This window comes from Marmota marmota, unplaced genomic scaffold, assembly GCF_001458135.2.
Source record: "Marmota marmota marmota unplaced genomic scaffold, marMar, whole genome shotgun sequence".
Lineage (NCBI taxonomy): Eukaryota > Metazoa > Chordata > Mammalia > Rodentia > Sciuridae > Marmota > Marmota marmota.
Window position 1 is genome coordinate 18,215,585 of NW_026000016.1, and position 25,981 is coordinate 18,241,565.

The 25,981-nt window shown below is 33.4% G+C and overlaps 1 protein-coding gene across 15 annotated transcripts in view; it reads right to left on the reverse strand.

The window, feature by feature from the left end:
* The window catches only part of Akt3 (AKT serine/threonine kinase 3), a 289,636-nt gene that overhangs the window by 134,713 nt on the left and 128,942 nt on the right, over window positions 1-25,981 (reverse strand). For 14 of the 15 annotated variants that reach the window (XM_048809245.1, XM_048809244.1, XM_048809250.1 and 11 more), the window contains 3 exons: window positions 19,107-19,218; window positions 8,333-8,477; window positions 2,030-2,161 (listed from right to left, as the gene is read on the reverse strand). In XM_048809245.1, the coding sequence (XP_048665202.1) occupies window positions 2,030-2,161; window positions 8,333-8,477; window positions 19,107-19,218 (389 nt within the window). Of the gene's footprint in view, window positions 1-2,029; window positions 2,162-8,332; window positions 8,478-19,106; window positions 19,219-20,905; window positions 20,925-25,981 lie in introns of those variants that run through there. The other variant, XM_048809257.1, reaches the window with a different exon arrangement.

Consider the following 25,981-nt stretch of genomic DNA (forward strand, 5'->3'; position numbering starts at 1 on the left):
CAGAGTCAACCAAGAATCCCTTATCTCGAAAAACTGTTCTTCAGAAATGAGATAGAAATTAAGACACTCAGAAAAAAAGAAGCTGAAAGAGTTCATTTACCACTAGATCTGCTTGAAAGAAATGATAGAGGTCCTTCGAATTGAAATAAAATTGCATTAGAAGTAACCTGAAGCTGTATAAACAAATATCTTTAGCAAAGGTAAATACACGGTCAATTATAAAAGTTATTATTGTAACCTGGTAATGAATGCTTTTGTTTTACTTCACAGTTTAAGAGACTAATGCACTTAAAAAATCAGTAGCTTCTAATTTTGAACATATATTTTCTTTCAAAAAATTGATAAACAGATTTGGTGGGGAAAGCAAGAAGAAACTATATGGATCAGAGTATCCTAACCATATTTTGTCAAATATATCCAAAACTGTACAAATACTCAGAAAAATACAAGTAGTTAGCGATAACATACAATGTCTTATAGGATATTTCAAGTCTGATGAATAGAAATTAAACAATGGAGTAAAAGAATGGCTAGTACATAAAAGGAGGATCAAAACAGAACTGATAGTGACTCAATTGTTTGATATACAACAGGTAGTGATAATGATAGCAAATATTTATTAACAATATGTTTATCTTAATTTAATACTATTTTAATTTTAATTCAATACAGTTTAATTGATAAAATTTATTTATGATGGCAAATACTATTATGTTTATTTATTAAATTATTCCTGACGGCAACTCTAAGATGTGGGTACTATTATTTTTGTCATTTTGCAGATGAGGAATTTAAGGCATAAAACGTTGAGTACTTAGGGGATCATTTAGTAATTGGCAGAGCCTACTACTACATTACAGTACCTTTCGGAAAATATTGGTTTCAGGTACTGTGCTAAACACTTTACACATCCTAATCCTCATAATAGTCCTAAACAGTAGGATTTATCCTATCAATTTTACAAATAAAAGAAACTAAGACTCTAATGGGCTGTCCAACACACTGAAGGATATTTAGCCTTTTACTTGGTGACTGTCAGAAATATCCCTCTTCCCAACTGAGATAAGCAAATATGATTCTTCCCCCACAAAAAACCCAAATATTTCCAACTGCTACTTAGTCAGGAGTATTCTCCCTAAAATTGGTTGTTAAAGGTCATTAAATGGGATGTGAACCTAGGTCTATGCATCTCCACAGTAAATGTTCTTCATAATAGGAGACACTGACTTATGAAGAATTTGAAGCAAATATTCAACAATGGGTGGGATCAGAGTTTCATGAAGGACAGGGAACAATTCATTCCAGATGAGGTTTATAGTTGCAGATACTTGGAAGTAGTCTATAAAGTATAATACAGTATAGTACATCATATTATATCTATCATTTGTTGAATTAAGACATAAAGCATGGGCCAATTTATAAAATGCTTCAAAATTTGTCTTTTGAGAGAACTGTGATTCAATGTAGAATTCTGAGTGAGAAATGAGTCATTAACATGTTAATTATTTGTAAGGGTCTAAAATGAATAAAGCTGAGGGGGGATATTAAGCCATTCTAAAGGAATGTAAAAGACTCATTTCTTTTAGTTTCACCATTCTAGTGTGTTCACATCTACTTAGAATGCTTTTCCATTCAATGTTATATAATCTCTGAGTTATGAGTACAAAACCATTAATACTACCCTAATCAATTTTTTATCTAGTAAGAAATTCAGAATACAGGGAAAAAATATTAAACAACAACACTATTAATATTAGTGATACAGATCACAAATATATAGTAAAAATACTCCCAAACATATCATTAATATCTCCATTTCCTTACAGAAATAAAATACCTTCAGTATAATTTAGGCTAACATTATTAATTTCTGAAAATATTCGATTAACCAATACTACTGCAGCAGTAGCCAACAATCAATATTTTGCTTGTTCAATGGAATTTCTACACTTTAGCATGTCTAAGAATGAACATAAGCTTGTATGTTCATGGCAAAAAAGATTTAGTATAAACTCTTCTAATCAATTACCTTTGCAATAATGACTTCTTTCTTCAGAATCTTCATGGCATAATATTTCCCACTTGCCTTCTCTCGAACCAAAATAACTTTCCCAAAAGTGCCTTTTCCTAGTAGTTTCAAATAGTCAAAATCATTCATTGTCTGAAAAACACAAATTTAAAAATCTAATATTAAATACTTGAGATAATTTGTTAGTATGAAATGTATATATCTTCAATATCCACTCAAAAACAAATTTTGCCAATTTCTAAGCACCCCTAAATGAAAAAGAATTAGATTGGCATTGGCTGTCTTATCTGCAACCATGAATGTTGAAAGTAATGTAAGTAGTTTTCAGCTACTGGAGAAAATTATTTTGAACCTAGACTTCCATAGTCAATCAAATTATCAGTTAAGTGAAAGAGCATAGGGAGAAAAATGATTTCATTAATTTTCAAGGTCTCAGGCTGTGGTTGTGGCTCAGAGGTAGCGCGCTCGCCTAGCATGTGGGAGGCACTGGGTTCGATCCTCAGCAACACATAAAAATAAAATGAAGATATTGTGTCTACCTAAAACTAAAAGTAAATAAATAAATATTAAAAAAATTTTTTCAAGGTCTCAAGGATTTAGTAGTGCTGCTACCCTAGGATAATGGGATAAACAAAATGTCCTACATGAATACTTCCAATATGCCTAAGGAAGCAGCACTTTTGAATAAGTTATTTGAGAATGTATTTCATCAAAATAAGGATGGAATCTAGAAAATTTTTAGAAGAAATGGTGAGACCAACCCTCGTTAGTGAAAAGAAATCTAAGATAGCAGTTTTAACTTCTGAAAAAGTGACTGGTACAATTAAGACCATGAAGACAGGCAGACAGAAGAAGAGCTATTAACCTTCTTGTTTGCAATTTCATGTCTCATCCCTATTTCTAAATCAGGTGATCTCCAAGATTTCACTGGGCAGACCGACCACTTACTCTCTATAGTCTCTTCTGTGTGTACTTCTGTGTTCAACATTGTTCCATAAACTTTCAAGTTTTTTAAAACTGTTTGTCTTCCTCACTCAGCTTTTCATTTTTTTGGACTTGTCTTCATTTGAAATTACTATTATTTTAATGGGCTTTTGGATGGAAAAGAAGGTTACTAGGTATGCTAAATTTACTTTCTTAAAATTAAACTCAGTTTAGAGCATTATGAATAACATGTTAAGCACTTGGGTTTTATCCTACAAACAGAAGTCATTGAATATTTTAGTGCCTTTTATAACTTTTTTTTTTCCTATTTACCATCCATCTGAAGAAAATGTGAGAAATGTCTCAAATCAACGTCTTCAGCTTCCATCTTAGGAAACAAGGGAAAAAAGCAAATTAAATCCAAAATAATAATAAGAAAAAAAATGATCAGATAATAGTAATGAATTAAAATTTTAAAATAACAACAATTGAGAAAATTCAATGAACCCAAAAGGATTTTGAGAAGATCAATAACAACTGATACCCTTTAGTCAGACTGGTTAGGAAAATAAGGAGAATACACAAATTACCAATATCAGGGATGAGAGAAGTAATATCACTACAGATACTACAGATACTAAAGGGAACACAAGAGAACATAATGTCTTCATGACAATAAAATTGACACTGAGAGAAAATGAACAAATTCCCTAAAAGTCTCAAATTACTAAAACTGGAGAAAAAACAGATAACTTGAATAGCTCTATATTTATGAAGGAGATTGAATTTGTGCTCAGAAAATGTTTCAATAAAGAAACTCCAGGTCTAGAAGGTTTAACTGGTGACTCTCACAAACATTTAATGAAAACAAAATGATACCAATTCTATACAAATTCTTCCTGAAAACTGAAATGAAGAAATACTTCTCAGTTCATTCTAAGAGGTATCAGACTGATACCAAAACTAGACAAAGATATTTTAGGAAAGCCATGGAGCAATATCCTTTATGTACATACACATAAACATTCTAAAACATTAAAAAATGAACACCTACATCCATTTTCAAACTAATTTGTTGTCTATAATTTTGATAGTTTCCCCAAATGTTAGTAACTATTCAGTATCTCTAGTACAAAGGAAAAGATAAACAGCAAAGAGACAGCGGGGGTAAACGACAAAATAGACTTATTAGTTCAACTACAAAAACATGGGACTCTACAAATTTAGAATATAGTAACAAAGCTAGTAGCACTTGGACAATAACAGGAAATCTGAGGAAGATTTATCTTTAATAATAAATTTTTTAAAATCAGGGAATAACCACCAAACAATTTGTGCTAAGTAATCCCCAATGATGGCTTCCTTCTTCCATGAAAACATGAGATCAGTTCTCTCCCTGTGCTATCCTTGTATCCTGTGTTGAATATGGACTGTGATGAAAGGTATACTTTGCCAATTCCAAACCCAGCCTAGTCTAGCAGCTTATGCTTCCTCCTCTTGGAAAAATTTACAAAGCTAGCTCTACTGCTATAAGGAAGCCTAAGCTATTCTACTGAAAAGAGAGAGGGTACATAAAAAATGACTGGAAGATAAGATACAACAGAGAGAAACCATGTGGAAAAACACCAAAGTGCCTCAGTCAAGTCACCATCAAGCCCCGACATGTAAGAAAGTTTTCTTGGATTTTCTAGCCTAGCCCATATGCCAACTGAAGGCAGCCACTTGAGAGCCTATACAGGATTAGCAGAACTGCCCAAACAAGAAAATCATAACACACTACTGTTTTTTAAGACATTAAAGTTGGGGTAATTTGTTCCATGGCAATAAACATCTAAAAGATAGTATTCTCATTAACCATAATGTACAGCTCAAGGTTTCATCTGAGCAAAATCAAGTAAGTAAAAGGGGAGAAGGACTCTCTTGAAGTTTGCCCTTCTGTCCACTACCCCTCCCTCTGGTGCTCTTTCAACTTCTGTAACACTGAATTGGAATTTTTTTCCCTTAGTGCTCAAAGCCTACCACAAAATAAGCATATAAGAAATGCTAATATATGAAATTTAGTAAAGAGGATGAATTATAAGAATATCCACATTGATAATTGTGAAAAAGGAAAAATATTATGCCTTTATTGTTATTTATAGCCAGATTTTTAACAAAAAATATAATAAACTGGGCATGGTGGCACATGCCTATAATCCCAGCAGCTTGGGAGGCTGAGGCAGGCGGATTGCAAATTCAAGCCAGCCTCAATTTAGCAAGGCCCTAAGCAACTTAGTGAAACTCTGTCTCAAAAAATAAAAAGGACTAAAGATATAGCTCAGTGATTAAGTGCCCCTGGGTTCAATACTGGTACCAAATCATCATCATCATCATCATCATCACCACCACCACAATAAAATCCTCATATATTTTTCTACTTTTATCTCTTTCAAATTTTTTTCTCTATTTAAAGTTCTTATTTTAAATTTACATATTCTTATAAAAACTCCTTCCATCCACTAGACATAGAATTTCAAGTTACGGTGTTACAAATTTCCCATTTTCAAACTGTGTTAACAATATTTTATTAATATGTTAACCAGATTTTCAAGAATTTCGGAAAATTAAACTGGTTATAGCTGGTGTATCTTATTTTAAATTTTTTATCTTATCTATAATTTAAAAGATGAAATTAACTGGGACCTGACTTTAAATTCATCATCATAGTCAAATTTCAAAGCTGTATACATGTGTTTATTCACATGAAAAGAAGCTTTTTTAAAAAAAAAAATCTCTGAATAAGTGGATAAACCTAGAGTTTGTTACTTTTTGACTGAAGAAAAAGTGAGCTAAACTAACTTAAGAGATATTCAGTTCAACCAAAAAACAGAAAGTAAGTCAACAGAGAAGATTCAGACATTTGGCTTAGATCAAGTTCAGGGTATTATCTAATTAAATCAAAATTTCACATAAGGATAAACTCTAAGTTGTGCTGTATAAGTTCACCAGGTTCATACATTTAGCACATGGAAGAGACAGAATTGTTGTTGTTGTTGTTACTTGTTTGTTTTATTGTGGTACTAGGGATTGGGCCTAGAGGCTTGTGAATGCTAGGCAAACTATCACTGAGTTACATCCCTTTTTTACAATTTCTGGAGACAGGATCTCACTAATATTGCCTAGGCTGGTCTTCAACTTAGTTATCCTCCCAACTCAGCCTACTGAGTACCTGGGTTTATAAGTGTAGGCCACCTCTCCTAGCTCAAGAGTGAGGATTCAAACTCACACACTTCAACCCAAAGAGATCTTATTCACTGTTCTAATACCAAATTTTGGGTTAGGGTAGCACTTCCCTAGCATACATGAGGGCCTAGTTCAAGCCGCAAAACTGTCAAAATAATAACAAACAAAAAACATACCCACATACAAGCCAAATCTCAAGGAAAATACCTTTAATATTTGTGTTTTCCTATTTGAAGAAGATTAACATATCAAACATATTCTAAAAGGTATTTAGAGAAATGACATGTTGGACTGTTTTCAACACCCAGATCTTCAGATTCATCTTAACCTACAGTTTTGTTCTTGTTTTAGTACCAGGGATTGAACCCAGGGGCATTTAACCACTGAGTCACATCCCCAGCCCTTTTCTTATTTGAGACAGAGTCTTGCTAAGTTGCTTAGGGTCTTGCTAAATTGCTGAGGCGGGCTTTGAACTTGCAATCCTCCTGCCTCAGCCTCACAAGCTGCTGAGATTACAGAAATGTGCCACCACAGCTGGCTTTAACCTACCATTTTTTAATTAAGAAAGTTGTATTTAAATTGTATATAGCAGTAAAAAGCATTATTTACAATTCCTAAAAATATAAACTGGTATTTATTCTAGAGTACCTAGGAAAAGAAGACACTGTTTTCCTCATTGGCTCAGTAGCTGCTATTAAAAAACAAAAACAAACAAACAAAAAACTAACATTTTCAAGATTGCTCTTCCCAGCTGACTTTAGTGAAGTTGAAGGCACCATGCAGGAAGTATACCCAGAGCCATTCTGCTTTGGCTTTTAAGACAACATAAAATGCCAAATGAAAAAGGACTAAATCCTAAGAGAAAACTTTTCATTTTGAAGGTTCTAAAATATTAGAGAAAATGCAATTCATAAAATCATATAAGGGGGTATCTTTCACATCTCCCTCATGATCCCTGTCAGTATTCAGTGCTAAAGTGCTGGTCACTTATTTGATTTTAAGTAACAAACACTGTAGATTTGTATGGATAAAAAAAACACTCATATGCATACATAGGAAAACTGGCTGACATCTCTCTGCAAATGATAGTTTCAGCATTCTTCCTTGTTTTATTTTTTTTTTTAATCTTTCGGTTAAAACTGTATTTTAGGATAATCATTGACTAGAAACTTAACAGAATAATGCAGAATTTGAACATCATTATTTTATAAACCTTAAAAAATTATTGATTCAGGCAAGGACTGTTAGTTAGTTTAAAATCATCAGGAAAATGAGCAGGTGGAGAATTGGACATTTATGTAATGCCAAAATAACTACACATTAATTACTTTCTAGTTACAGAGGGAAATACTATTTGCAATGGAGGGATTAGGCCATCCTCAAAACTGAACCAGTGGCCAATGTTTTATTTTATTTATTTTATTGTATTTTTTGTGGTACTAGGGACTGGATCCAGGAGCACTTTACCACTGAGCTACATCTGTAGGCCTTTTAGGTTTCTGAGACAAGGTTTCACCAATTGCTCAGTGTCTCACAAAATTTCTGACGCTTGAACTTGCAATTGTCCTACCCTGCCCTCTCAAGTCACTGGCATTACAAGCATGCACCACCATGCCAAGACAAATAATGATAAATAAATATGTGAGCTCCACTATGAAATATACATCATCATCTACCATATATGCCATGGTCTGAATGTAGGAGTCCTCCAACCCAAATTCATATATTAAAACCTAAACACCAAGGTGATGGTCTTAGGTGGTGGGGACTTTGGGGGAGTGATTATATAATGAGGGCTCTGTCCTCAGGAATGGGATTGTTGAAGGCCAGGCGTGGTGGCATATGGTTGTATTCCCAGGGCTTGGGAGGCTGAGGCAGAAGGATTTCAAGTTCAAAGCCAGTGTCAGCTACTTAGCGAGACCTTAAGCAACTTAGAGAGACCCCCATCCCAAAATGAAAAAAGGACTAGGGATGTGGCTCAGAGGTTAAGCACCCCTGGGTTCAATCCCTAGTACCAAACCAAACCAAACAAAAAACATCTAATCAGGTTCTTTCAGCGAATTGATGTCATGAAAAAGGAGATGATATATCAACATTATTTCTTTCAAAGAAATAGATACTGTGCTAATAGGAAAGTAAGCTAATACTATTTTCTACCTTTCTTTTATGATGGGTTGTAGAAGCATCCATTTCTTCTTCTCCTATATTATCAATTTGTGAAGTTGGACTACAATTCATTCTCTCTTCTTCTTGCCTCTGCAGTCTGTCTGCAACAGCCTGGATAGCCTCTGTCCATTCTTCCCTATAAAAATGAGTAAAAGTTCTCATTAAAGATGATGATGATACTTTAAATATTTCATAAAAAATGAAATCAACACAATTATAGTATATTCCTGGATAGCCCTCCACTACTTTTTACCATCACTCCAAGGTGAAAATAATTCTAAAAGTATTTTAATAATATGCCTAATGTCAGAAGTAGCATTTACTTAGAGATAATAAAGTAAAAGAGGTGAAAAAAGTATTTAAAATACACTTAAAATTATTTAAAACTACAGTTAAATTTTAATTGTTTTTACACATCCTATTAAGTAAACTGACCCTCAAAAGTTTGCTGCAGTTTTCTGTTAATGTTTTGTTTAGCTACTGCAAGTCCACTGCAAGCAGACTCAAGATCTTTAAGTGATCCAACAGTTTTAATAAGATTTTTCAAAACCAAAACTTTTAAACTATTCCCAGATTATAGGTGAGTTGTAGGAAGAAAGAAAGGAAGGAAGAAAAGAAGGAAGGGAGGGAGGAGGGCACGTGGGCAGAGTTTGTTGCTTAAAAAAAAAAATAAGTCTTAGGGGCTGGGATATAGTTCAGTGGCAGAGGGCTTGCCTAGTATGCATGAGGCCCTGGGTTTCGTTCCCAGTACTGAAAAAAAAAAAATAGTCTTGGGCTCTATCAAGCTTTATTTTTTCAATTTTTGTGCTATGGTAATAACAGGGTTTTTCCCTGCAAAAATTTTAAAATCAGCTTCTTTGTTCAAGTCCAGTAGAATGGAATTGTATTAAATTTGTAGCTGAATTTTGGTAGAAGAATTGCATTAATTAATTAATTAAGGCTTTGAATCCATGAATGCTGTATAACTCTCTATATATTTAGAGCTTTAATTTCCCAATGCAATGCTTCTAATTCTCTGTGTAAAGATCTTGGCCATTTTTAATTGAATTTATTCCTAGGTATGCTCTTATACTATTATAGAAGTTTTAAAAATATATTTAATTTCTAATTCTTTGAGATACAGTTTGTGTTTGTACTATTTATTTACTTACTTACTTACTGGTGCTAGGGAATGAACCTATGGCTTTGAACCTGCTAGATAAGCACTCTATCATTTGAGATACATCCTCAGCCCAATTCCTAATATTTTTTACTTGTACTTAGAAATGTAGTTGACTTTTACATTTTGACTTTGTACACTCGAGCTTTACTTCATATAATGTTTCGAGTAAGTTTTATTTTTCTGGATTTTCCACACAAGCCAACTATACTGTCTGCAACTAAGGGCAGTTTTACTTCTTTCTTTCCAATCTGTATCTCTTTTACACATTAGCTCCACCATTACCTCAGATCAGACCTTCGGTACAGTGTTAAATAAAAAAATAAAGAGACCAGACACTTTCACTTCGTTTAAGAAGTTAGGGACGGGGCTGGGGTTGTGGCTTAGCGGCAGAGCACTTGTCTAGCATGTGCGAGGCCCTGGGTTCGATCCTGAGCACCACATAAAAATAAATAAAATAAAGTGTTGTGTCCAAGTACACCTAAAAAATAAATATTAAAAAAAAAAAAGAAGTTAGGGAAACAGCTTTGGGCCTTTTACCCTTGAACACTATGGGAACTGAAGTTTTGTTTTGTTTTTTTACTCTATCCCTATCCATTAAGTTTCCCTCTATTTCTAGTTAGTCACATCTTTTTGTTAGGAAATGCTGATTTTTACCAAATGCTTTAATTGTATCTGCTGAAATGACCAATGCTGTCACCTTATTATTGGTTCTTCTATTTTAGAAACTGGTATATTCGGTTTAATCTAGCTGCTAGTTCACTGAGATGCATACCATCATTTTCCCACCCTCTTCCTACCTCAGTTTGCCACCACAGAAGTGTTGTTTCAATTGCTCTTGGGTAGCTGCTATAATAGCATAGATTCCTCTGATCTGCCATCTTTTATGGGCATTCTTATTTTTATGCAGTTCACTTATGTAATGTACTCCAGATTGAGTTTTTTAATTCCATTTTTCTTCTCATTAGCTTGGTAGTCATCTTCTTATTGTTAAATGTCAATACTACCTAAAGTGATCAACATATTCAATGCAATCTCTATCAAAATCAAAGCGCCATTATCGCAGAAGCAGTAAAAAGCAAGGCTAAGACTGATATGGAACTATAACGGATCCCAAAGAGCCAAAAGAATATTGGAAAGAACAAAGCTGAAAACCTCACACTTCCTGATGTCACAACACATTGGAAAAGTACAATAATTGAAACACAGCATGGTGCTGGCATAAAGGCAGAAATAGACGAATGGAACAAAAGACAGTCCAGAAATAAAATCATGCATATATAGTCAAATGATCTTCCACAAGGATACCATGAATAAATAAAGCTGAAAGGATAGTCTCTTTAAGAAATGATGCTATGCAATTCACAATAAACTGTGGAACCAACCTAGATGCCCTTCAGTAGATAAATGGACAAGGAAAATGTCGTATATATACACAATGGAATATTACTCAGCAATAAAAGAGAATAAAATCATGGCATTTGAAGGTAAATGGATGCAGTTGGAGACTACAATGCTAATGAAGTTAGCCAATCCCTAAAAACCAAATGTTGAATGTTTTCTCTGATATAAAGAGGCTGATTCATAGTGGGGCTGGGAGTAGGATTATGGGAGGATAAGACAAACTCTAGATAGGTAAAAAGGGTGGGAGGAGAAGGGAGGAGAATGGGGTTAGAAAAGATGGTGGAATGAGATGGACATCATTACCCTAAGTACATGTACGAAGACAAGAATGGTGTGGATATGCCAGAGATCGGGAGGAGAGGCCCACTCACCATACCACTGCTGGAGATACGGAGGAGAGGCCTGTCCTGGGCTCAGAGATACCTAGTGAGCCACCCTGTGCTGGGGTTCCTTATTCACTGAAGCATGGCTCCACAGCCCAACATCAGGGTACATATAGGCTTGAGGCTGCCACCACCACAAAATTGGGATATCACCGCTTGTATCAAGGGACAAAAATGAGGACCTGGTAAGAAGTCACCAAGGTCCCTGTGGGTCTGGCTGCACCAAAGGTATCTCTACTAGGGGTGCTAACAGTTATCCTATTGCTGAGGTAACAGGGAGTCTTGCATGGGTTGCCTGTCTCTTTGTTTCTCCTACTAACAGTCAACTTCTTATGATTACCCTCTTACTTGTCATATAATCTAATATCTCCATATTCTAAAATCCTACTTCATAAACATCTCAGCCAACCTCCCAGACCCCCTTCTACATTAGAAACTGTAAACCATTACACAAACCTATTGACTATAAGGTAGAAGACAACTGAACTCATCATTTCTGATTATAGCAACAAAACTGTAAATGTAAAAATAGAAGCTAACTGATCTATGGCTGCACATTGGGTACACTGAGTGCTGTAATATTGATCTCTCCCTTAAAAGGGAGGTATTGGTGACACAGAGGGACATTATAATACAATAGGGCAGAAGTTGTCATAACTCAGATGTACACTGCAAAAGAGGAAGACTCATAGTCATCATGAAAAAGCAAGGGAAGAACGTGCCCCAAACAAACCAAGATCAGTTGGAAGTCAGGACCTCAGGAATAAAGACAAAATATACAATCTTAAAAATAAAGTTGACCTCCCAGTGAAGATAGTAAGAAACCATGAACAGAATATTCAAGAATTATGGGATAACATCAAAAGACCAAATTTAAGACTTACTGGGAGAGAGAAAGGTTCAGAGATTCAAATCAAAGGAATGCACAACTCTTCAATGAAATAATAGCAGACAATTTCCTAAGAATGAAGAATGAACTGGAAAATCAAATACAAGAGGCCTACAGGTTACCAAATGTACAAAATTACAACAGATCTACATCAAGACACATTATAATGAAAATGCCTAGCATACAGAGTAGCATAGAATTTTAAAGGCTGCAAGAGAGAAAAATCAGATTACCTATAAAGAAAGACTAATTCAGATCTCAGGATATTTTCAACCCAGAATCTCGAAGCTAGAAGAACCTGGAACAACATATACCAAGCTCTAAAAGATAATGGATGCCAACCAAGAATCTTATATCCAGTAAAATTGAGCTCCAAATTTGACAATGAAATAAAAACCTTCCATGATAAACAAAAGCTAAAAGAATTTATAGCAAGAAAGCCTGCATTACATAACATTCTTGGCAAAATATTCCACAAGGAGAAAATAAAAAACAACGATGAAAACCTTCAAAGGGAAGAACTACAATAAAGGAGAAGCCAACCAAAGAAGAAACCAAGTCAAGCTAAATATCAAAAATAAACAAAAATGGCCTATAATACAATCCATGTCTCTTTCAACTCTTTTGGATAAATTTTTACTCATAAAAATTTTAACTACAATATCATCTAATTTTTCAGGTTTTTAAAAATTTATACTTTTTGTTTTCCATTTCACTTCACAAAGTTATACAAATATGTTCTTTAAAAGTTTTAGAATTTTATATTAAAATATTAAATTTTAAAATATTTAATATTTTAATATATAATTAATGTGGTCTCACATTGCCTGTGATATGAGATGAGGTATATTTTACTCTCTTATAATTTAAAATCCATTATTCAAGATTCAAGGATGAAAAAGATCAATCAGAGTAAAAATTGTTTAATAAGGTATATATAAAGGTAAGGGCCAGGTTGAGGGTAACTAACAAATTTTGTGAAGCACCTTTCCTTCTATAAACTTGAAGAGGTAGGAGGTGAAATAAGAGAGATCTATTATGAAAATCTTGTAGGAGAAAGTGACCTAACTGAAGTTATTCCCACCAAAAGCATGTATAAAGCAACTCAACAATCTAATAGAGTCATATAGGGAGGAATAAAACACCTTTCTCTACTCTTATATATTCTAAATTCATCTCTTTGGTGTCCCTTTCTGATGGAACTCAACAAGAAACCACATAACAAGGGGACTTATTATGCAGCCTATAGCATATGTCTCATCAAAAGGTGAAAGAGGGAGAAAGGAGCCAATATGGCAGCCATTGGTTACATGAAGCCACTCAGTATTTGAAATGTGTCCAGTATGAAATGAGGTGGCAATTGAGGTATGCTAATTATTAAATAGACATTAAAGTACAAAGAATTACTAGGACAAAGAAAATGAACATGAAATATCTTACTAACAATTATTTTCTTTGCAAATTATATTGGTAATCCATTGGGTTAAACGAAAACATATTAAAATTAATTTCTCTATTTGTTTAAAAAAAAGAAGTAAAGGAGAACAAGGTAACATATTCTGTATCTTGATAGTAGTACTATATATCCATATATATATGTTGTCATTTTTTATATTTTATATTTGTGTTATCAAAATTCATATAACTATAAAACTAAATGGGGTAAATTGTATCATATATAAATTAAATTTCAAAAAAATGACTTTAAAAAATCTAGTTCATGAAGTGTTTTAACAGTTTTGGGCACATACTAACCACCTGACAAATAATGGCTATTATTATGATTCATTAAAACAACCAGCATCAAGTTGTCTCATAGTGGGGAAGGGAGGGAGAACATGGGAGGAACAGACAAATCCTAGACAGGGTGAAGGGGTGGGAGGGGAAAGAAGGGGGTATGGGGTTAAAAATGTTGGTGGAATGTGACTGGACACAATTATCCAAAGTACATGTATGAGGACACGAATGGTGTGAATACACTTTTAATATAACCACAGATATGAAAAAATGTGTTCTATATACGTAATATGAACTGTAATGCATTCCATTGTGATATACAACAAATCAGAATAAAAAATAAGATAAAATTCAAAAAAGAATGGTGTGAATATACTTTGTATACAACCAGAGATACGAGAAATAGTGCTCTATATGTGTAATATGAATTGTAATGCATTCTGCTGACATATATAACAAATTAGAATAAAAAATAAAAATAAAAAAATAGAAATGGTACTAGGGAAATTCACAATAGCCAAATTATGGAATCAGTCCAGATGCCTCTTGATAGATGTGGTATATATACACAATGAAGTTTTACTCAGTCATCAAGAAGAATGAAATTATGGATTGAAATGGAGAACATAATGTAAGTTAAATAAGACAGAAAATCAAGGATAGAATGTTCTCTCTTATATAGAAGCTAGAGAAAAAAAGGTGAGAATTAAATATCAATAAAATTGTAGGGAAGATCAGTGGAGTAGAAGATGATCAGGAGGGATGACAAAGGGGAGGAAATGTGGAATTAATTTAACAAAATCATATTAGGTGCTTATACAGATACACCTTATGTAGAAAGCACAAATCAAAAATAAATAAATGAGTGAAAGGAAGATCAGTAGAGAAAGGAGAAGGAGACAAGGGAGTAGGGGAAAGGAAAAGTGGGGAAAATGGGGACTGAAATGGAGTAAATCAAATTCCATGCATATATGATTTTGACAAAATGAACCCAACTACTATGATAACTATAATCTCTAATAAAAAATCATGCTAGGAAAACTGGATATCAATGTGCAAATTAATGAAATTTGAGCCTTATCTATACAAAACCCAACCAAGTCACATGGATTAAACATTAAATTTGCATTAGGCTGAGACAATAGAACTCCTAGAAGAAAATACAGAGGTCACTTATATGACTTTGGTGTTGGCAATAATCTCAACTGTAATACCAAAAGTGTGGGCAACATATATAAATATAGACAGGTAGAACTACATCAATCAGAAAGCTTCTGTGGAGCAAAGGAAACAAACTAAGTAATGTGAGTAAACTATATGAAAAAACATACATCTGAAAAGGGGATATATATACATGTGTGTATATATGTTCTACAATTCAATAGCCAAACAGACAAAAATAACCTACCCAAATAACCCAACTTAAAAATGGGCATTTCTCCAAAGCAGACACACAAGTGACCCACAGGTGTATGACAAGATATACAGCATTACTATCATCAGGGAAATGCAAGTCAAAAATTACAGTGAGATAACACCTCACACTGCTAAGATAGTCGTTATAAAAACAATAATAATAATAGGTGTTAGCAGAGATGTGGAAAAACTGAAACCCTATGGGAATGTATAACATAGCAGTCACGTATAGAATACAATATGGAGATTCCTTTAAAAATTAAAAATAGAACTACCATAAGATCTAGCAATCCAAATCCTGGGTGTTTATCCAAAGAACTGAAATGAGAAACTCAAAAGAGATATATGCCCTCCCATGTTAAATGTAGCATTATTAACAATAACAAAGAGGTGGAAACAACCTAAGTGTCTATCAACATGAATGGATAAAGAAAATATGATATACACATATAATGGTATATTCTTTAGTCTTAAAAAGAAAAGAAATCCTATTATTTAAGACAATCCAAGGTATTTGGAACTGGGGATCATTATGTTAAGTGAATTAATCCAGGCACAGAAAGTATCACATGATCTCATGCATATGGTATCTAAAGAAATTAACCTCATAGAAATTGAGAGTAGAATGGTGATCATCAGAGTTCAGGGATAATAGTGGGCAGGAAGGGACAGGGAAAGGTTGATCAATGAGTACTAGGTTACCACTAGGTATAAGCAAGAAGCTCTAGTATGCTATTAATACAGTAGGATGACTAAATGTACAATAACCTATTGTACATTTGAAAAAGGTAGAAGAAAGAATTTTGATAGTTTTTACCTTAAGAAACTGATAAATGTTTGAGGTTAAACCTGATTTAAATATCACACAATTTATACATATATCAAAACATTACAGAGTATCCCATTAATATGTACAATTTTCATGTTTTGATGTATCAGTTAAAAAAGAAACTTTAAAAAATAAATGCAGTAGTTCAATTCCTAATAGCTAAGCTATGGAACCAACCTAGGTGCCCTTTAACAGATGAATGGATAAAGAAAATGTGATGCATTTCTCCAAAGCAGCCATAAAGAAGACTTCATGACCTTTGTCTGCAAATGGATGGATTGGGAAACTATCATGCTAAGTGAAATAAGCCAGTCCCAAAAACCCAAAGTCTGAATGTTCTCTCTGATATGTAGATGCTAACACACAACAAGCAGGGAAGGAAGAATAGAAGTTCAGTGGATTAGACAAAGGGGAACGAAGGGAAGAGAGGGGTAATGGGAATAGGAAAGACAGTAGAATGAACTGGACATAACTTTCCTATGTTCATATATGAATACACCACCAGTGAAATGCCACATCATGTACAAGCACAGGAATGGGATCCTAATTAGAATAAGTTACACTCCATGTACGTAAAATATGTCAAAATATACTCCACTGTCATGTATATCTAAAAATAACAAATTTTTAAAAAATGAATGCAGTAGAACAGCTAAGAGCATTTGGTTTAAAAATAATATGGGAAATGTTGTTTAACTACAAATTGAAAGCTTTATAAAGCTTCTCTAATTAAAACCATGCAGTGCTAGTACTAGAACGACAGAAAGATCAAGAAAATATTACAAAATAAAAATCTAAAAGCCCAAGTATTTATCTATGTGCTATCATCCATCTGAGAGAAAAGAATTTCTTATTTACTAAGACCTAATAAGCTCACTATTTAGAATAGACCAATCTTATATCATTGACAATCTTATATCATGCATAAAAAAGATTAGATACATACATTTAGTTTACATCTAGACTGGTGACAGAATACTGAAAATAGTTTTTCTAACTTTTTGAGCTTCCCTAAATCTTCACTGACATTAAAGTTATATAAAACTCCAAACATCAGATTCTAGATGAATACAGAGTAGCATGTCCCAACAGTAAAAATAAACATGCCATTTTTCATTTCCACTAAAACTGTTTTTTCTTCTAATCACAAATGCAAATGAAAATTGATTGTTCAGTGGAATAGTGTTATATTATAGGAATAGCAAAGAATTTTAGAGTCTTAAGATTTGGCTTAAATCCAGCTTTGTGGGGTATTTAACGATGGTGGAATGTGATGAACATTATTATCCAAAGTACAGGTATAAAGACACAAATTGGTGTGAATATTCTATGTATACAACCAGAGATATGAAAATTGGGTTCTATATGTGTAATAAGAATTATAATGCATTCTGTTGTCATATATAAATTAAAAAAATATATATGTAAAATAAAATGGTATAGTTGAAAAAAAATAAATCCAGCTTAGTAAACACAAATGGAAAAATAAGTCATGCTTCAATGAGATGTTCCACTAAAAGAATATTTTCAAAGAACAAACACTGACAAAGGAGAGTTTCACTCATTCAGCCAGTCAATAAATATTATGTCAGACCCTGAACCATGTGCTTAAGATTAAAAAAATAGAAAAGAAAGTAAGGAAGACATGCTTCTTACTGTCAAGAAGCTTACAGTCTAGTGAGGAAAGCAAATAAAGATTACAGTCATGATGTAGTTGGTATAAAAGGTTCCAAGAGATATGTAAGTGTATAGCTAGGGGACCTACCTAAGTCCACAAGAGACAAAGAACTATGTGTACATTAAAGACTTAAACACATCAGCAAAGAATAATATTGGAAGTGTAGAAAAGAATATATTAATATTAAATACTAACTATAGAATTAGAAGTATTACTAATTTCTATTCCCCTATTTTTCTTTATTTTCTATATTTCCTAAAGAAATCATATATCACAATTTACTCTATTGATCAAAAAGCATTATTAAAGTAACACTAAAGGACTGGATTTATAGCTTAGTAGTAGAGTACTTGTCTGGCATATGTAAGGACCTGAGTTCAATCCTCAGCACTCACTGCACAAAACAAAACAAACAACTACAACAACAAAAAAAAATCCCTTTACCATTTATTAGAATTTTTTTTAAAGGTTGTTTTCGTTTTTATTAAAATCTTAGAGAAACCTGTTATAACAAAATTTACTGTATTCATTTGGAAAATAAGGCTAACAATAGCTAACTTCACAAAATTGTTGCCTAGGATCAAATATGTTAACATATGTGCAGAAAATTTTATCATTGTTTGCTAGACCCAACTCATTTATCAGGCCACCCAATAAAAGAGTATCAAGACAAAACAAGGAGGTGGGAAGGTGAGTGCAAAACTTGACTACAGATGAGGACAATGGAAATATGGTCCTGATGGAGTTGATGAGCTAGTTCCTGATGTGTTGCTGCTACTTGATCTGGCAAAGATGATAGCAATGCTATTAATCCAAGTATAACTCCCATCCCATACCTGTACCACTGAGCTTATAACAAATCTTAAAAACCTTCTCAATGAATTCTCCAGGCAATTACTTGGAATTAATCTATAAGCACAAGATACTTAAAACCTTTTACTATCACTTGTATGCCTGATTTCCAATACTAACACAATTATAAATTTTTTTTAAAAAGACAGTATGATCATAAAAATACTTTAGTTTTTATTTTAATCATTAAATATTCTGTATTCTTTGAAGAAGTATATCTTCCAGCATTCCTAGAGGTTCAGTTTACAATTTTGTGAACCACAGTTATACATGTATTATTCCAGAACCTAAATAATAGACTATAGCATTTTGCAAATATATTTAATAAATATATTTACAAATGATGAACTCATCTACAAATACACTTTTAGATTGAGTGTTGCTTTTTCATAAAACGAAGAAAACAAGTTTTTTTTACCTTTCCTCTGGAGTATCTACATGAAATGTTCTCTCTATAACGGTGGTCCACTGGAGACATCTGATAATAAATGTGTTTGGCTTTGGTCGTTCTGTTTTCATTAACTGACATTCTAGAAAGAAAATAAAATATTTCTTTAATATATACACACATATTTACACCATGAAATAAGCAGAACTACAGAGTTCTGTTTTAAACAAAACCTAGCGCAACCTCACAGCTTTCCATGGATCTCTGCTCAAAATTATTCACAACCTTACATTGGTATTCCTTTTTAACCCACTGCCATTCCGCCAAATCAGCTAATCTGGATTATTTAATTTTCACAAAACACAATTTGTTCTTTCCTATATTTATACCTTTGCTCCAGCTGTTACTACTATCTGTAGTATATCACAACTTTTTATCCCACCCATGTTATCTCTAGTAGTCAAAGTAATACCCATTCTTTAAGGTCCAGATCAAATTCTGCTCCTTCCATTTTACAACACCACTTCCTCATCTATAGTCTCATTATTTATTACTGTACCCCTCATTTTTCACTTAGCATAGTCTTATAACATTTTTTATCTATATAAGAGGATTTCATTTTATCCTACCTTCTGATAAAATATACTGCCTACAATTCTCAGGTATCCAGTGGGTAAAGCCAGTCAAAGAAGCTAAGCAGACTTCAGAGAAAAGAATAGTGTTGTAGATAAAAGTATAGATTCTAAAACCAGTGTCCCTAATTCAATTTCTTTTTCTGCCAGAAACTATACAACCTTGGACAAGTTAATTATTTCTCTGGTCTTCAATAACAAGTGGGAAAAAATAAAAGTACCTCTATCACAGAATTAACACTGGGACTTATAATAAATTCATGTAATACTTAGCATAATACATGACAAAAAATAAACTTTCAATAAACACCAGCTATTATTAATGGATGTACATTTGAAATGAACTTTAGAAGATAAATGATCATAGATACCCAGAGATGGTAAGGTAGGATTGTCTATGCTTTTGAAAGAAATTAGCCTATTCCTAGTTGACAAATTCATCAGTGCTTATCTGTTTTGTCCTTTTTCCATCATTAACAACTATCTACTCCAGCATTAACAACCATTAACTACCACAACATTTTTGGTTTTAACGTCCAAGTAATTACTCACAATAGACTAATTCTTTATTGACTCTTTAAATTTTAAAAAAATAATTCAACCAAGTTTCTCTACTTAGTTTTATTCTCTTTTCCATAACCTTTCATGGTTTTAGCCATCCCCTTTTAGTTTGTCAATTTCAAAATTCAAACTTTATTCCAACTGGAACACCATCTTAAAATACACATCAGAAAATAGGGGCATAGCTCAGTGGCAGACTGAGCCCCTGGGTTTCATCCTGCCCCAACCCCCAAAAGAAAAACATGTTTACTTATATAGAGAACATTTCTATCTTGTTGAATTACTAGTACCATATCTGAAACCACCGATTATCTTTCCCCCTAAATCCATTTTTTCCTGGCTTTCTTCATTTTCCCATCACCTAGACTGAAACATGGAAAGAGATCTTCTTTTTTGATGTTGGTTAATACTTTCCTTTACCTGGGTTTTCCACTGGTGACATTCTATTTCAGATTCTCACTGCCCAATGCCTAAACCTCTCTCACTGCCATAAAACTAGAATCTTCCTGCTCAGATATTGAGAGTCCACATATGTTATTTAAAAATAGTAACTGTGTGAGATATCTGACATGTCCTAAAAAGGAACTCCTGATCATTCCTACCCTGTATTCTCTGCCAACCTCCATGATGACTTACTCCATTTCAGATGATGAAATCTCCATCTTTTCGATAACTAAAGCCAAAAACTTGGAACCCTTTGGAGTCCTCTCTTCTCACATCATGTTCATTCCTTCCAGCTATCCTTCTGGTTCTACTTGGAAAAACATAATCCAGTTTCTGATCACTTGTCACCACTTGCACTACCTCAGACTAAGCCATTATTCTCTATCAAAACTTCAGAACAGCTCTCCCTTGCTCCTCATTTCAATTTACCCTCAACAATGAGAAATCTTAAAATGAACATCCTCAACAATATTCTATATGTTTCAGTTCACTAAGAATAGAAGGCATGAGCTGGGGTTGTGGCTCAGTGGTAAAGCACTTGCCTAGCATGTGTGAGGCACTGGGTTTGATTCTCAGCATCACATACAAATAAATGAATAAAATAAAGGCCTATCAACAACTAAAAATACATACAAAAATTATTTAAAGAGAATAGAAGACAAAGGCCTTGAAAAAGTTCACCTAGGATCCTTCATGATCTTGTCCTCCCACTTACCCCACTAAATTTCTAACCTCCTCCCCCTTACCCTTTCAAACCACTCTGCCAGTTACCATGGCTTCAACCATGCATTCTTTTTTCTTTTTTCCAACAATGGGATGTACTCTCAGCTGAGGGCTTTTTGGTAAGCTATGCCCTCTGCCTGACATTCTTTTCCCTCACATATCCCCACAGAAGACTCCCTGCCTTCCCTCAAGTGGTAGATCAATTCTAATCTTCATATTTATGCCTACCTTGGGAATTCTTTTTAATACAATCTGGACCCCATGTACATGACTCCCCAACTTTTTATCTGCTCTACTTTTATGAGATGACAAACAGTATATTTCTTGTTTATTGTCTGTCTCCTCAACTAAAATGTAAGCTCCACTGACATATTCTCAGTGCCCGACACACAGTGAACATTCAATATTTTCCAAATGAATTAATTCTGGGAGTAAAAAAATCCAACAATTTTGATGATACACGAAAAATGAGAATTTCTGGGGCAACTTTCTTATATAAACAGGGAGAAATGGAATTTACTGGACAAGTAGAAAGGATGCTCTAGTCAGAAGTACAGATAGATTAGTGATGGAGCAGGAGAGCAGATAGAATAAAAGGACCCAAATGAAGTTAAGGGTATAGATGCAAGTGGGAGCTGGTAAAAATTATTTTCTCCTTGCTTCAATTTTTTCAGTGAATTAGGATACAAAGTCATCTACTAAGAACAGAACTGAAAGAGGAGACTTTTGGGCTTTGAGAAAAAAAGAAAATATGAAACAGCATTCTAGGAAAATGGAAGAGCAAACAGATGAGGAACATTAAGGGGCAACTTGGACTTAATGTTCAAGAATTTAAAGTACTACCAGAGATCATAGTTGTTTATTATTCCCTAGATATACTTAACTACATGGGTGCGGGTGGGGAACACTGAGAACAGAATTTAAGCAGACTGTTTTAACCAGTAAAGTTTGACAAAACAACAACAACAAAAAAAAAAAAAAATGGAAAAGAGTAGAAGCAGCAAGGCAAGGGAGTGATTAAGATAATCAACCAAGGAATTTAAAATGAGTTTGGAAGGAAAGGAGAACTTTGATGTGTATAAGGAAAAGGTAATACAATTAATAGATTATAAAAATCCATTCTATCATAATTAAACCTCGTACAACAAAGTTACACATTTTTTGAATTATGAAAGTTTAAAAATACCAAATACAGTAGGTCAGTTTGTGGTGTTTGAAATATCAAATTTTTAAAATACTGGACACTATACCCATTTATACCAATAAGGAGCCACCAAAATTCCTACGACCCACTTTGCCCAGCAGACTTGCTCTCTTTGAAACCCATTATTACTTCTCATTTCCCTCTTTTTAAAGAAATCCTATTAAATTTCCAGCTGGTAGTTCACTATATTGTCCTGTATATATGTTATTTTGATCTTGTAATCAAATTACTTAAAAGTTAGGACTTAGTTGTATAGTTCTTCCTACAGTACCTAAGACTGGGACACTACATAAAGGTACATAGTTAATAATTATTGATCGACTGGCTTTGTTTTTGTTTTTTGTACTGGGATTAAACCCGGGGGTCCTTTACCCCTGAGCTAACATTCCTACTCCTTTATTATTATTTTAATTTCAAGACAGGGTCTTACTAAGTTGATGAAGCTGGACTCAAATTTGTGATTCTCCTGCTTCAGTCTCCCAAATGGCTGGAATTACAGGTGTGCGCCACAGTGCCTAGCTGACTGACCAGCTTTTAATGCAAACAACAAAAGACAAAACATTTATAAGAGGGACAGGTGTGAAAGAAATACTACAGAGAGCCCTGTGGAACAGAGCAGAAAAGGAAAGAACATCCAAGCTCAGGTTCATCCATTTTATTTAATGTTCCCATTGTCATGATTTAGAAGTAATTAAGAAAACAGACTTTGAAATTAAAATACTACTTATTGATGGGGTTGGCTATTTATTTATTTATTTTTGGTGTTAAGTTTTTTGAGTGCTTTACATACCCTGAAGATTAGTGTTCTATATGATGTGCACGTGGTAAAGATTTTCTCCCATTCTGTAAGCTCTCTCTTCGCTTTTTAGTTAGAATCTATCCCATGTATTGATTCTTCATTTTATTTCTTATGCTTTAAGTAGTTTTGTTAAGTCAGGTCCTAATCTGACATTATGAAGATATGGAACTACTTTTTCTTCTATTAGGCACAGGTCCTTGATCCACTTTGAGTTTTGTGTAAGGTGAGAGAGAGAGATTTAACATCATTTTGCTGCATATGGATTTCCAGTTTTCCCAGCACCATTTGTTAAAAAGGCTATCTTTTCTCCAATGTATGTTTATGGTGCCTTTGTCTAGTATGAGATACCTGTATTTATGTGAGTCTACCTCTGTATCTTCTATTTTGTACCACTGGTCTCATCATACACTATCAACTGTGTTTTCCTAGTCAAAGTACTTTACGTCTATAAATTCTCATCTTTAAAAGCACTATCAGGAATTAAAAAAAAAAAACTTAAAAGGAAGTCTATTTTCAGCACCACACCTAAATGAGGTTTAAGTGCTATAATTTAAAAAACTTCTCAACATTAGAATTTAAAAAGCTGTTTAAAATACTATCAGGTTTCAGGTAAGTCTCAATTATTATTATTTTAAAGCTGCTACAAACAATGGTAATTTATTTTAATTATCATTCTCAACAGACCACAGAAATACACTGTCTAGAAAAGAATAAAATATTTGTATGTATTTATGTATGGGGTAGTTTGGAAAAAATATTAAAATAATTAACATGATGACCAAGGCGTTAATGCACAATTCAAATGTTTTAACTAAATTTGCTAAGTGTTTGTAGACTCAACAATATATGAAATAGTATTCCTGGACCAAACATTATATAAGAATTTGGGAATATAAAACTGAGGAAGAAACTACCAACTAACACATCATATTCTATTATTAATTATTCTACTCATGTCATTACAAAGTGGTACTTTATTAATACCATGAAGGTTTTAATCAGGTCCTTATAAGGTCCCCAGACTAACAAAAATATTATGTGTAATTACAAATAGCATAATAGAAATAAATCTATATTTTATAGGTCTTAGTATAAAATACTCTGCAAGAAAATTGAATTTCTAAATAATGCTCATTAGATTGAGACTACAGAAAAGAGAAGTGGCTACCAAGATATTCCCACTGGTAGCTGGGTCCTACCAATAGAAGAGAATATTCTATCACAGTATCCTAGGGTGTGTTGCTGTACATAAACAAGACTAATCTGTGAAGCTGAATACAACATAGTTGAAATTTTAAATTACCATGCTAAAACAAATGACCCAGTATATAGAAAAAGTATATAGAAAAAGGTTGGGATTTTGTTTATAAGCCATAATAAGAATTATGAAAATATTTTCTAGCTCTGTAAAATGAAAAAAAAAGATACCAACAAATGACTCAGCATATAGAAAAAGGTTGGGATTTTGTTTATAAGCCATAATAAGAATTATGAAAACATTTTCTAGCTCTGTAAAAATGGGAAAAAAAAAGGATACTAAAAAAACGTTCCAAGTTTTTAGATCATGTTGGTTGCTGATCTGAATATTTCTATTCTTTTTGTTTTATTTGTTTTTGGGGGGTACCAGGGATTGAACTCAGGGACAGTTGAGCACTGAGCCACATCCCTAGCCCTATTTATTGTATTTTATTAGAGACAGGGTCTCACTGAATTGCTTAGCACCTGGCTAAATTGCTGAGGCTGGCTTTGAACTTGCTATCCTCCTGCCTCTGTCTGCCTCCTGAGCCACTGGGAAATATTTCTGTTCTTAAAGGGTATTAAAGAGATTCTTAAAGAGCATTAGACAATACTCCTTAGAAGAACATTTTTCTTTTGGTTACGTAAAGAATCCAAATCAGACCAGACCACTTTAAAACTTAGAAGTTGGAAGCTTTGGATAGAGATTCTTAATGTTATTAATCAAAAGCTTGTGAATTCTGGACTCCTTGAATACACATCAGTAAAGTATTCTTACATAAAATGCAAAATAACTAATTTTTATTCTATCAATGTGATATTTTTGGTTATTTGTTACAATGGTACTTTAACAGTTATACTAGTTATAAAAGTTGCTCTCCTGAGAAACTTGAAAATCAAGCTGAATTTCAAATGCTCTGCTTACTTTACACCATTCTGAATCACAGATGACAAAAGTTTATTCAAAGCTAAAATTACTCTGCAAACTTGAAAGTCAATTAGCAGGACTGCAATATACCAGATCAAAAAACAGACACACCCAAAACAAAGTTCTGGAGATTATCTGTTTAGATTTCAACCTTTAATCTTTATAATACTAATTTTATTCTTTTTTTTTTTATTGTTGGCTGTTCAAAACATTACATAATTCTTGATATATCATATTTCACACTTTGATTCAAGTGGGTTATGAGCTCCCATTTTTACCCCAAATACGGATTGCAGAATCACATCAGTTACACATCCATTGATTTACATATTGCCATACTAGTGTCTGTTGTGTTCTGCTGCCTTTCCTATCCTCTAC